At 47.7% G+C, this 12,783-nt stretch overlaps 1 protein-coding gene across 1 annotated transcript in view; it reads right to left on the reverse strand.

Moving 5' to 3' along the window:
* The window catches only part of Tap42 (immunoglobulin binding protein Tap42), a 98,432-nt gene that overhangs the window by 69,315 nt on the left and 16,334 nt on the right, over window positions 1-12,783 (reverse strand). The window contains exon 5 of the mRNA XM_037423543.2: window positions 1,652-1,760. Within this exon, the coding sequence (XP_037279440.2) occupies window positions 1,652-1,760 (109 nt within the window). The remainder of the gene's footprint in view (window positions 1-1,651; window positions 1,761-12,783) is intronic.

Consider the following 12,783-nt stretch of genomic DNA (forward strand, 5'->3'; position numbering starts at 1 on the left):
ACACTTCGGGTGAGGCCTCGCCGATCCAACATCGACGTGCGGCAGACTCGCAGGCTTCCACTTTACGCTTCGGCCTGCGACGCCTGAAAGGCCTCGAAGTGGCACATTTCGAATTTATTTGCGGGTTGGTCGACCCGTGCGGGGTTGCACGTGTGGTGATGTGTGGGCCTGACCGACGCACTCATAGAGCAGACACGGAGTTTGATTACACATAAACAAGCATTTAATTGAAACAGGGGCAAAGGCAGGAGATTACAAAAATAACAAAGGAGGAAAAACTGATACGCGCGATAGAAACAACAGCTATATAACAAAATGTGCTAAAAACACTACAACAGATACAGGCTAAAGACAAATATGCGGAAAGTTAAACTAATGACATGAATCAAAGGAGATACAAGGCAATAATTACAGAATGCTCATGGTGGCGCTTTTGAATTTTAACGTGCGACGCAGTGCACCCTACAAATATTAAAAAAAAGGCTGGTTGAAATAATTTAACAGTTAAAAAAAAGTCACAATAAAAAGTTCCATACGGACCAGGCCAGCTCTTGGTGCACGTAGGGGAGTTGACGGGGTGTCGCTGAAGGTCTCGCCGGCTTGGTAGACGACGAGGGTGCCCGGAATTGCAGCCGTCTCAATATGTTGCGTGGGTCACTCCATGCTCGCCGCCTACGCGAGACTCGCGACACCGACGACCGCACTTGTAGCTGGCTGTACGTCAACTGCCTATTCCGATGCAGTCCAAACCTCTTCAGGGGCGTACACGTGTTCCCGTCTCATCTGGGAGTAATTCTCCTTGTTGAGACCGCCGGTTCCCCTTCCGGTCAGGGGCAGGGAAGACGAGCCGGCGCCACGCTGGGTCGTTATAGTCGCCGGATGTCGTCTCCCAACACAAAAACGCCCTTCCTTGGAAGATGGGGCCCGCGGATGCTCCGAAAATTGGAGTCGTTTGTGACAATTATACTGCTTGGGAAATACTGCCTTCTTTTCTTTTTGTCTCTTCTCTCGGTTACGCGTGCGGCATGACAAGGATAAGTAAGAGGAGCTTTGCTCCTAAAAAACTGGCACAAACATAACCTAGCAATGATTGGCACCATCAACTATGCATATCACTCATAAGTAGCATTCTCTCAAATTTTAAGGTAATGCCAGCGGCACGATAATGGGAATAAACAGATCCTAGAGTCTGGTGGCAAATAATATAAGAGTGACGTAGTGGTAGTTTATGAAGAAAATCAAAGGGCTTTGCACTTTTGAGGTTTAGCGCTACAGTCCTCATGTTACACTAATAAGGTACGTCATATGGAACATGTTGCACTGCAGTAGTATCATCACTGTTGTTAATTTTCCAAGATATAACACAAGTGCCAGCAAACAGATGAATATTAGAGGAAACATGATGTAAGGGGTCGTTAATATATATCAATTGCCTCTTACATTGTTAAAGTATACAGTAAACTTTTGATTTTCAGTGCATGTCCTATCAGCACTGTCTCTATCCAAACAATAAAATTTTCACACAAGAAAAGTTGCTTCATGTTTCCCCCAAATTTTGTTATTGCTGGTTTCATACCAAGGCTAGAGGGTGAATTGCAAGTTTATATAATTTATGCCACTTCTGGCAGTGATCATTGGCTGCCGCACGTACCACGGCCTCATCATCCGCAGAGGAATTGCTGATGAGATCCTTGAGCTGCTGTTGCCGCTCTTCCATGGCCTTCTGCTCCGTGAAGCGGGCTATCTTCTCTTTTCGTTTCCTGGACAGAGATAAAAGACAGTTTGCACAGGGTCACAAGTAAACACGATCACAAAGCGTGTGTGCCCACCTCCTGGAGGTGGGCTCGGTGGCTGTGCCACAACACTGACATCTAAAATGCTGGTTTTCGCCATACAGATGATCATCGTCACTATTTGTCGCGCGTCGTTGCCTCCAGTGCATACTGCATGCGCTATGGCACCAATGGAACATGCGGCATCGTTCCACCACTGACCAAAGCAGATTGCCGCTCCGCTTGTCTTGGGAACGTCGGAGGAATCTAGATCGACACACAACAACTGGATACTCCAGCCATAGTGTGATACCGCATCAAAAGAGACACTATCGAACCCGTCAACTATAAAAGAGCAGAGACCGCTGCGGCCGCTCTGTGGGCTCGGTGGCTGGGCCACAACACTGAGATCTAACATGCTGGTTTTTGCCATTCAGGTTAGTGTAAAACACAGTCTTTTTAGTAAGAAATCCAGCAATTGCTGTTTAGTGCAGCTCCCGAGCCCTCAGTGCTGCCTTGCTCTATCTATTTGGTGAATGTGTGCATGTAATGCAGTCTTTGCTATTGCTGTCAGGAGATGTGGAAACCAACCCGAGGCCTAATATGAACGATGTTCTCGTTGAGTTACAAAAGCTGACAGCTGGGCAAAACAAACTGATCTCGGAGCTGCAAGGCCTAAAGAATCAAGTTTTAAGCACCGATAAAATTTTAACAGATCTAAATTAGCGAATGACGGAACTCGAGCAACACTACCAGGCTCTTATACCCTTAAAAAAAATGGCAGTGGCTTAGCTCAGCTATGCCAGGATATACATAGTGTTAGCAAAGGTTCAGCTGATTATTCTTAGCTTTCCAGAGTGTCTAGGATTAGCTTGGTTATCATGCTTACTGCTTCTGCAATGACACACACACGGCATACGTATTATGCGGCACATGTATATTTTCTGCTCAACGCCCAGGTAGCTTCTCTATTGCCACAAAGACGGCTCGGTGGTCAGTGAAGTAACACAGTGCCGTCTCTATGGCCCCAACATGGTATTTGGAATTGTCGGTCTTTCTGTGATGGACAAGATCAATGGTGCTTCCCCATTGGGTCGTCTGTGCAGTTGGAACACTAGCTAAGTCGAGGTTAAACGTATCCTCCAAAAGGAACACAAAGAGAGTCTGGAGCACGATTGAAGTCACCAGCCACCACACACAGTTCATTTGCCGCACGACTAGGTATAGACGTAGCCAGTACGTGTATAGTGTCTTTAACCGAATTGTTTGGTGACACATAGACGGCTTCGATTATCACACCACTTTCGTCAAGCTGAACGGCACAGGCTTTAATGGTTGGCAGTTCACTGGCAGCAATCCCATTCCTGACATAGATGCAGACTCCCGAGCTTCTGGTAGTGTCAACACGACTGGCATAAGCAACATTGCTAAACTCGGGGATTGTGACAGCTTGTGATCACATGGCGACACCAACCTCTGTAAAGAAAAGAAGATCAGCAGTGGTCATCACGAACGTCCGCGATATGGCAAATCAACGATCGGACATTGAGCAGGGCGACTGTGTAGACCGTGGCAAGGTTTGTCATCAGCGCTCTACAGCGAGCATATGCTGTGTCCAGGCCGTGCTTGTTTAAGCGCTCATACTCTGATACCAAAGCGTTATCCGGATTGCTAAAATTATCGTAGAATGTGTGGTCTTGCTGCAGGTTGGTCAGATACAAGCCCTGGAGGGTAGTGCCACGGCTAAGGGCAACGTAGACCAGCTTTTGAGGGTGAGCCTTAACGTAGTCGTATACCACAGTGTTGAAGGTACCACCCTGCGACTTGTGTATCGTCATGGCGCTTGCTGGTGCGAGAGGAAACTGGGTTCTGCGCACCGATACATGCCTCAAGGCTTTTCCCTTTATGGAAAACGACATGGTGATGAGCTCAATCGGAACCCATTGTGCACACCACCTCACGCCAGAACGGCAGCTCACTTTGGCCTTGGTTAACGTTCCCACACCACTGGGACATTGCAGCCAAACTCTCTTTGGCGTATCGTCAACGTTAAGCTCAACTTCCATTAGCGTACCGACCAAGCCGTTCACCAAGCCATCTGTCACATCAATGTTCTTCAGCAGCATATACGGCCGTTCCATACAGAACGCCACCAAAGATGGCAGGTTGCCACTCTCCGCTCGATTGAGGTCTTGGATTCTCGCGAGGACCTCACATTCCCCTTGTCTGCTCTGATGGCCAGTCACCACGTGTATGGCGACACTGTCATGCTTGTATTCACAAGACTCAGCAACCATCCTATTATGGACGTCGACGTCGTCGTTACTAAAGAGGAGATGGACTGCCATGGGGCACTGTATAGCAGCCTATTCACGAGTGACGAAACGATCGGTAAGCACACAAATCTCGTCGCCATTCAACTCCTTTCGTCGCCTATCTTGGTGAGAAGACCCGAGAAGTTTGCATCACTCTGTCTAACCACTTCGGTTAAAGGAAAGTATGAGAGGTGGTGCCAAGGGAGCACGGACATACTGTAGACGCTTCCGCCGCTCCGCGATCTCTTGTATACCTCACTTGCTCGCACCGGAGGGAGCTGCCGAAGGTCCCCGCAGAAGATTACGTCAAACCCTCCGAACGACTCCGTCATCTTTGAAGCCCTGATTTCTCTCAAGCGTAAGTCCACTTGTCTGAGAAGGTCCGATGACAGCATGCTTACCTCATCCACAATGATGCACTTCACGTCGCGAAACAGCATCCGAAACGTATTCAAATCACTTGATATAAGTCCCACTCCTCCCTCCTGTTGGTCATAACGATCTTGAATACCGAATGTACAGTTACGCCGTTCAACGCAACGTCAGCTTTACCGGCTGTTGCACAGGCCACGTACGCATTGACCGCACTGTTTTCCTGACCATCCCCATACGAGATGGTACGGTTACGACAGTAATGGTTGTAAACGTCCATGATAAGGCGCAACGTGAAGGACTTACCACAGCCAGCAGGCCAGGTAAAGAAGATCTGCAGCGGTTTAGTCGTCCGGTCAGTAACGCGATGTATCACTACCCGTGTCAACGATGCCTGCTGTTCGTTAAGCAGCCTCATGCACACGTAGAAATCGCTTAACGGCATAACGTCGTCTCTACGGCGGACTCCAGGGCATGTGGCTGCAACAACCTTCTGTTGCATCTTCGTCACTTCCTCGGGGACCAAGTCTGAATTACCGTTCATGTCCACCAAAGTCGGCACCGCAGACGGCCTCTCTTCCGGTTGTTCCACTTCCTCTGTGTGATTTGCTTCCGAACGGCCAACCGCCTCGCAAGCCGAAATCAACTCCGAAGTGGTTACACCAGCAGAGTACCTCTGTTTGATTTCCATAATGGCTTTTTTGTTATTGTCAAACATTTTCTCAAAGGCATTGCCATCCAGAATGTCTATATCCTTACGAAACGGCACGTACAGCATGACATGTTCCCTCTTATAGTTTACCACGTCCTCAATGCTGTAGTTTCAGCACCTAAGCACGGCTGGCTTCTGACACTTCCTCAAGCTACTGCAATTGTACTCGACCATAAATTCGGCGAACGTCACCTCCTCCATTTTAGCGGGACGGTGTTCATACCGCTCAAGCGGTGTTTTGTGCCAAATGTCACAACTCGTAGGCAGCACTCCCTGTTCCTCCAACTTGGCCTTCGTCTTGCGGCTCCGATGGCGCTCCTCTGGCCAATGGGTGTTAACGTAAATTACATCTCGGCTAGTAGTACATATGTCAAATCGCAGGAGAAACCAGGCAGCCTCTTGGGCCGATATCTCAATTGCACTCAGCATATTCACCCCTAGCTGTCGCATAGCGCATTCAAACGACAGCTGGGCCGATGGGTTCTGTTCGATTAAAGCTTTAATGGTTCTGCCCAAGTTGGAGACGCCACGGTTAGCCTTGTTCACGTACTCCACCACGTAAGATGCACAGGCATAAATGTCAAGAATTACTTGGAGGTCCATGTTAGACTTCAGCACTGAGACTATCCAAGAGTTAAAGGGATTGACATTCGTCTGATCTATATCCCTTTTAAGCAGCAGCGTAGGCCTCGCCTGTCCACTGCGAATCACCTCCTCATACTCGTCAAAGTCCCGTATGCCATGGTGTTGAAGCATTTCAGCAAAGGACTGATAGGCAGTGGTGTCGAGAGCACTATGCAACGCATCATGAGTGCTCTTCAGGAAGCAATACTGTTTCAAACCGGCTTCGTCGTCGTCGGCAGGGGCCTGTAGCGGAGTAAGCACTTTAGTGCTCGGCATGGGCCAGAACAGTGCATGGAACCTGCACTTCTTACGACCACCTTTATAGCATGTGTGTGTGTGCTGGTGTTCCTGGCATCTCGGCCGCTCCAGAGCATCGTGATCCACGGACAGGTGCTCTGCTATCCTCACGGTGTTTGGCATGAAGTTGTTTTGCACCTCTTCATTCGGAGCTTGATTAAGCCACAAGAGCAAATGAGCATGGCAGCTACCCCTATGCTGAAACTCTATGCGCTTGAAACTTTCCACCACGTGGTACGGCCTAAATGGGCTTGTCCGGGAGTTTCGCAGCACTTTCATAATCACCCTATAGTGTTCAAAGTAAATTGCACACGCAGCTGGATCGTTATTCACCAACGTCGCCGCGCACCTCTGGTTCATCTCGTCTTCGTCAAAGCCCAACTCCTGGGGCCTAACCTGCAGTTTTGCAAGCAGTTCGAGCAATTTTGGCCAATGCACCTCAGATGCAGAAAGCGCCAGAAACACCGTCGGCTTCCCAAGCTGCCTAATCATGGCGAACAGCTCGATCTTCCTTTTGTGCCACTACTGCACAGTGTTTGGAACACCTTCCATGAATACCAAATCCTGATCAATGAACTGTTTGACCTTGTCAGGATCTCCGATATCCTGTCTGGTCAGACCACAAGTTGTCCCGCTGCTCCGATACATCACAGTCATTTGCCACGAAACACGGTGACGCAACGCCTTCATAGCCACGTACAGTACGTGCATCGGCAAAGCCCCCCGTCTATCTTTCCTTTGAATCTCACTCGAGGCAATGGAAAACGAAGTAGGCTTAGCTTCTGGGGTTATACAATGAGCCTGGCCCAAGTATATTTGAGAGAAAGACAGCTCCTCAGCATGGGTATCATACAAGATGCTCAGAGGTCTCTTGCCATCTTCCGGTGCCATGGTTAAGACTGCGTTTTCATCACGCACCAAAGTGTGCTGGTCCAATGTCAAAGCTGCGGACACATTCATCGGATCATCTAAATCGGCGAGATCGGGACAAGCCTCCACGACGTTAAAGTCTTCGTCTGGAGCGACGGCTTCCCGATACAGCCTCTCCAAACGTCCCTCGTCAATGTTTATGCCGTAGTGCTCATACGGACTGCCACGGGGCAGTTCGTTACAGCCTCTCCAAATGTCCCTCGTCAATGTTTATGCCGTAGTGCTCATACGGACTGCCATGGGGCAGTCCGTATGTTTCAACCCATGGTCCCAGCACATTGCGAGAAACCATGTTCGACAGATAGGTAGTCTTGGCAGACATTCTCCTCTTTATGTTCACTACTACGCACTCATCGTCTGCCAAGCCACGAGGCAACTGCTTTAGCATCTCGTCCGTGTCTACCGGCACGTTCACCACGGGTCCCTTAATGTCAAACTGACCATTTCTCCACTTCATCAGACGACGGATCTGAACGAAGGGAATGCGTGGCGAAAGTAAACGCTCGGCCACATCGTTCAGAACCGGTAGACCTGGCGGTATGGCCGGGTAACGATACCCATTGGTAACGCTAAAGAGTGGAATCTTCTGTTTAACGAGAAAGTTCTTGCACGTTGTACAAACCTGCGCCACGGTTTCACCCCACTCAGGCGCCACCGCTAAACTCAATGTTTCACATATGGCACTACTTAGCGGCATCAAGTCTTTCTGGTGCCATAGTCTTTCACACACGTCGCACACATATCCAAACGGATTGTTTACGAAGTTCGTCTCGAAGGTCCGAGTCGCATTGGCGCTTTCGCTAAGTTTCACAGTATAGTCAGTCGATCGGCAAGCCTTCACGTCATCGACGGCGTCTTGTTGTTGCTGCTGCAGAGATGGTCGAGCACGTCACTCAGCCTCCTGGCGACGACGCTTTGCTAGACGTTCCTCCCTTTGCTCCAGTGTCTCCGCAGCACGTTTAGCCTTCTGTTCATTCCTCCTACGCTCAACCGCTAACTGGCAGGGGTTAAGCTTCTCCGCTCTTATGCGCCGTTGAGCAGCATCTGCGCTCTCCTCCATGGCTATACCACACTGGCAAAAGCCAGTCAGAGGCGCTATCAAGCGGATCCAGCGCAGTGTCAGACAACAAGTGTCAGATAGCTGCGTGCGCGCCGGCGCCATTACGGCTGCCCATACTACGACGTCACTCCTCTGGAAAGCGCATACCAGCGGCGACGGCGAGTTGCGGGAGGTGCCGGCTCCGGTTCGTGACACCACAGATCGTCTGCGCATCGCATAGCAGCTCCCGCGCTGGCGCAAATATATCTGTCAAGGCCATGACATCACTCCTCTGGAAAGCTTTCCTGATTGTCTAGAATTAGCTTGATTATCATGCTTACAGCTGTTCCAATGACACACACACACCATATACGTATTATATGGCACATGTAGCTGTTCCAATGACACACACACGGTATACGTATTATGTGGCACATGTATATTTATTTTGCCGGGCAACTACTTCAGGATCCGATGAGTTGAGCTTCTCCGCTCTACTGCACCGTTGAGCAGCATTTGCACTCACTTTCTCCATGGCTATACCACAGTGGCAAACGCCAGTCAGAGGCACTATCAAGTGGCTCCAGCGCAGTGTCAAATGGCCGACTGCACAGGGAAGGTGCGCGCATCGGCGTCTATATGTCTACCAAGGCTATGACGGCACTCCTCTGGAGAGTGCACACCGGCGGCGGCGAGTCGCGCGTGGCCGTGACCGAGTGCGAGGGAGGTGCCGGCTCCGGTACGTGACACCACTGATCGTCTGCGCAGCGCATCGAATTGCGCGCACACCGGCAGCGAGCCGCGCGCGGCGACGGCGGAATATCATTGCACATGCGCAGACCAGTGCCACGCGAAATTGGCTGAGCGAGGCCAGTGACGCTAATGCTACAAAAGTGAATTAGAAGGGGTGCATGATGCTACGGCCGAAACTGGTAGCCTGGTATCTAATCTCGAGAGCCGCATAAGTGATGCTGACAACCGGTCTCGTAGAAATAACTTAATACTGTACGGAATTCCCGATTCCAACCTTTCTGAAACTTTTACGCAGTCAAAAAAACTTGTTCATTAATATCATCCATGAGCATATGAACATAAACCTTAATTCTAATGAAATTGAGCGTGCGCACTGGCTGGGACTGCACTCGCCTGGCCGCAACCGACCAATAATTGTCAAATTAGCGCTGCACAAAACTAAAGATGTAATACTGGGTAACGCTCGTAAGCTAAAGGGGAGTAATTGTGCAATTGGTGAAGATTTTTCACCAGCCATCCGAAATGTCCAAACATTTTACCGTTTCGGAAAAAGTAAAGGAACGCCTTTCAAACTACGCTTCAACACACTCGTCATATCGTCCAAACAATATGAATGTGATGTATCATCCAACAGCGTAAAAGAAATTCATTAGCAATCAAAGCACCACAAAGGTCCACCCAGCCCCTGTCCTATTGCCCTTACGAATAACCTTTCCTTGTCTGTTATTTTCACTAATGCTCATAGTTTTCTTCCAAAGCGTCATGTTATATCAAGCCCAGTTTCTTCATCTAGTAGTAATTTACTCATTTTAACAGAAACATGGCTCACGGGTGACATCAGTGACCATGAAGTGTTATCAGACTTGTCAAACTTTGGAAGTTCATCCTCGTGACCGACTAGAAACACGAGGTGTGGGAGTACTTATAGCATTTAGCAAACAATACCTTGCGCAACAATCACGCCTCCTTCTGACCTCGAGATAGCCTGGCTACTTCTTTGCTCATTCCCATAGGCATTCCTGCTGGGCATCTGTTATGGACCCCCTGTTAACAGTCCTGATTTTGCTGGTAAGTTGAACGGCATTTTGTGTTAGGTGAGAGCTGCGCATCCTAATGCTCATATTCTTTTATTTGTTGATTTGAACTTCCCTGGTATCAACTGTTGGGATCTACCTTCTGGAGAATCGACTAACGCAGAAACGAGAGATTTCATCTATGTCTGTTTGAACTTTAATTTGTTTCTGGACCTACACGTATTTCGCGTGGTTGTGCAAACCTCTTCGACCTTATACTAACTAATCATCCAGAAAGCTTATCATCATCAGCCTTTTCTCTACCTATCAGTGATCACAAAATTCTTCATGCCACATTTTTATTTTCCGCACCTTCACGTGCAACATGTTGCAAAACAATCTGTCTATACGACAGAGGGAACTTCCAAGCCATTAACAACAAATTAACTGCCTTTCTACCTTACTTTGAGTCTCAACTTCATAAAAAATCCATTGAAGATAATTGGGAGCTCTTTCAATGTAAAATGAATTATTTGGCAGACAAACATATACCAAAAACTTCAATCCGTGAAAATCATCAGAATCTATGGTTCACTGACCATTTAAAGCATCTAGAAAATAAAAAGAAAAGACTTTTCCGAGCTGCTAAACAGATTACCAGTGCTAACACCTAGGAAAAGTATTATTCTGCTGAAAAAAAAATACTCATCTACTATTCAAAGAGCCAAGCATGATTTATTTAACAATGACTTACCTAAGATACTTGGAGAAAACCCGAAGACATTTTGGCTAGTAATAAATCCAGGTCATGTTCGCGCCACAACACTTGCTGACAATTCGGGGGACATTATGTGGGTACTGTCTGTGCCGCAATTTTTAACAATGCGTTACTAAAGATACTAGTGCTCCTCTGCCATTACTCTCTGGCGACATAGCATCTGGCTTGCCGGCCATCCCGTTCAGCGAGGATGGTATTTCAAATGTGACTGATGAGGTCGTTCAAATGGGTGACAAGCAAAATCATGCATCAAGTCTAGGCTTGTGCGAATAATCAAATGCTTTAAATATGCGAACGGATAGTAGGGTATTCAAACTCGCTTCGATTCAAATTTAAATTATTCAAAATTTGGGAGTACTCGCAAGGAACGAATGGATGTCTATTGATCCGAATGCACTGCCTGTAATAGTGGTTTCACTGCAGGAGTGCTGAGCCGTGAAAACACCTATCCAGAAGAAATCCGCTCTGCCGTGAAACCCCCTACAAATTTAAAAGGGCCCTGCAACACTTTTTGAGCTTTGTCGGAAAACGCTGCCGATTGATCGGTAGTTGAGGCTACAGAGGACACGCAAACCAAATATTATATCGCAGCTCGCGGTGTGCGATTCACAATATAAATTCCCAAAGTCAGCTAAAAATTGCACTCTTTTCTCGGCAAATAACTCCACAAGCGCAGAAAGCACATGTGACGTATTTTCTTTCAATGTGCCATCTCTCCCTGCTTAGCTTCCAGCACATTTTGTTGGGATGAGAAGAGGGAATGCACCTAATTGCAGCGAGAGAGAAATCTTTGAAACTCCGCGCGTACTGAACGGATTCTAAAAATATTTGCTGCGGTAAATTTGTGAGGCAATAAGCTTCTGTAGTGAATCCATTTCATGGCTACTTGAAAGTCGAACGGCCCCTTTAAATGAAAACATTACCCTTGAATCAATCAATTTTATTAAGCTTAAAAGCTTGTTATGTTGGCGGATTATATGTTCCAAGTATAATAAATTTTAAAATGTTATGTATTTCAAGGGTTATGACTCGCATCCTACTGAAACTCAAATCGTGCTACTACTCAAAGTTGCTTCGACTTCCTTTGACCGAAAAAAGGAATGGCATTTGCATAGATGCCTTACTTGAATTAAAAATGTCGTGCAGGTCAGTCATGTCATAATAAGAATGCCCATTTTTCTTTATATATCATATAATATTAGAATTCGATTCAAAATTATTTGGCCAATATCACTATTCGCTTCGAATTTGCTTCGAACCTAAAATTCACTATTCGCACAAGCCTGATCAAGGCACAAAGGGAAACCCCAAACACAGCTAAGGTCAACGAGATCAAGCGTGCGTCAGCATTTCCTGAAGAAGTAAGTGGCTTTGAGCAACACCTCAAGATAACGCCTTAAATGGTCGGCCATGAACAAACACTGGTGAATACAAAAGGACCTTTTGGGTCCTTGAACACCTACTCCATGTGCTTGTATTTGCGGTGCTGTTAGATTATGTTCCAGATCACTGTTAAACCAATGAGAGAGTTAATGCGACAAACAGCCATGTGCACATGTGTGGAAACGTGTGGAAACTCCATGTGCTTGTATTTGCGGTGCTGTTAGATTACCGTAATTACTCGAATCTAACGCGCACCTTTTTTCCTGTTAAGCGAGTTCATAAATCGCATGCACGTTAGAATCGAGTACGAACAAAAAAATTACGGCCAATCTATTGCCATCGGCAAATCCAAAATGGCCGCCCCCTACGTGCGTCGGCATGGTGCGTCGTCCATTTCTGCCTATGTGTTTCTCATGTGCGGCACTTCGTACGTGTGCTGAGGAGTTCGTCATCTAGTAGTGCATTAGCATCGACGGCGTGGAATGGCCGACTCCAAAAACTCGAGTGCACCACGATGCCGCTTTTAAAAGAAAAGTCATCGCGTGTGCAGAAACGGACGGAAATCGGGCCGCATCGCGGTCGTTCGGAGTTCCCGAAACGTGCGTGCGGGATCGGCGGAAACAAACGCAGAAGATTGTCGACAGCAAAGCTTCACGCAAAGGCTTCAGTGGACCACAGCAGGGTCGGTTTCCGCAAATTAAAGAGCTGCTCGGCGAGTATGTGCTTGAGCGGCAGAGCGGCCCGTGACGACAGAACTGCTCCAAGTGCGGGCTATGCAATTAGTCTTAGAAAAAG

Source organism: Rhipicephalus microplus, chromosome 4, assembly GCF_043290135.1.
Source record: "Rhipicephalus microplus isolate Deutch F79 chromosome 4, USDA_Rmic, whole genome shotgun sequence".
Lineage (NCBI taxonomy): Eukaryota > Metazoa > Arthropoda > Arachnida > Ixodida > Ixodidae > Rhipicephalus > Rhipicephalus microplus.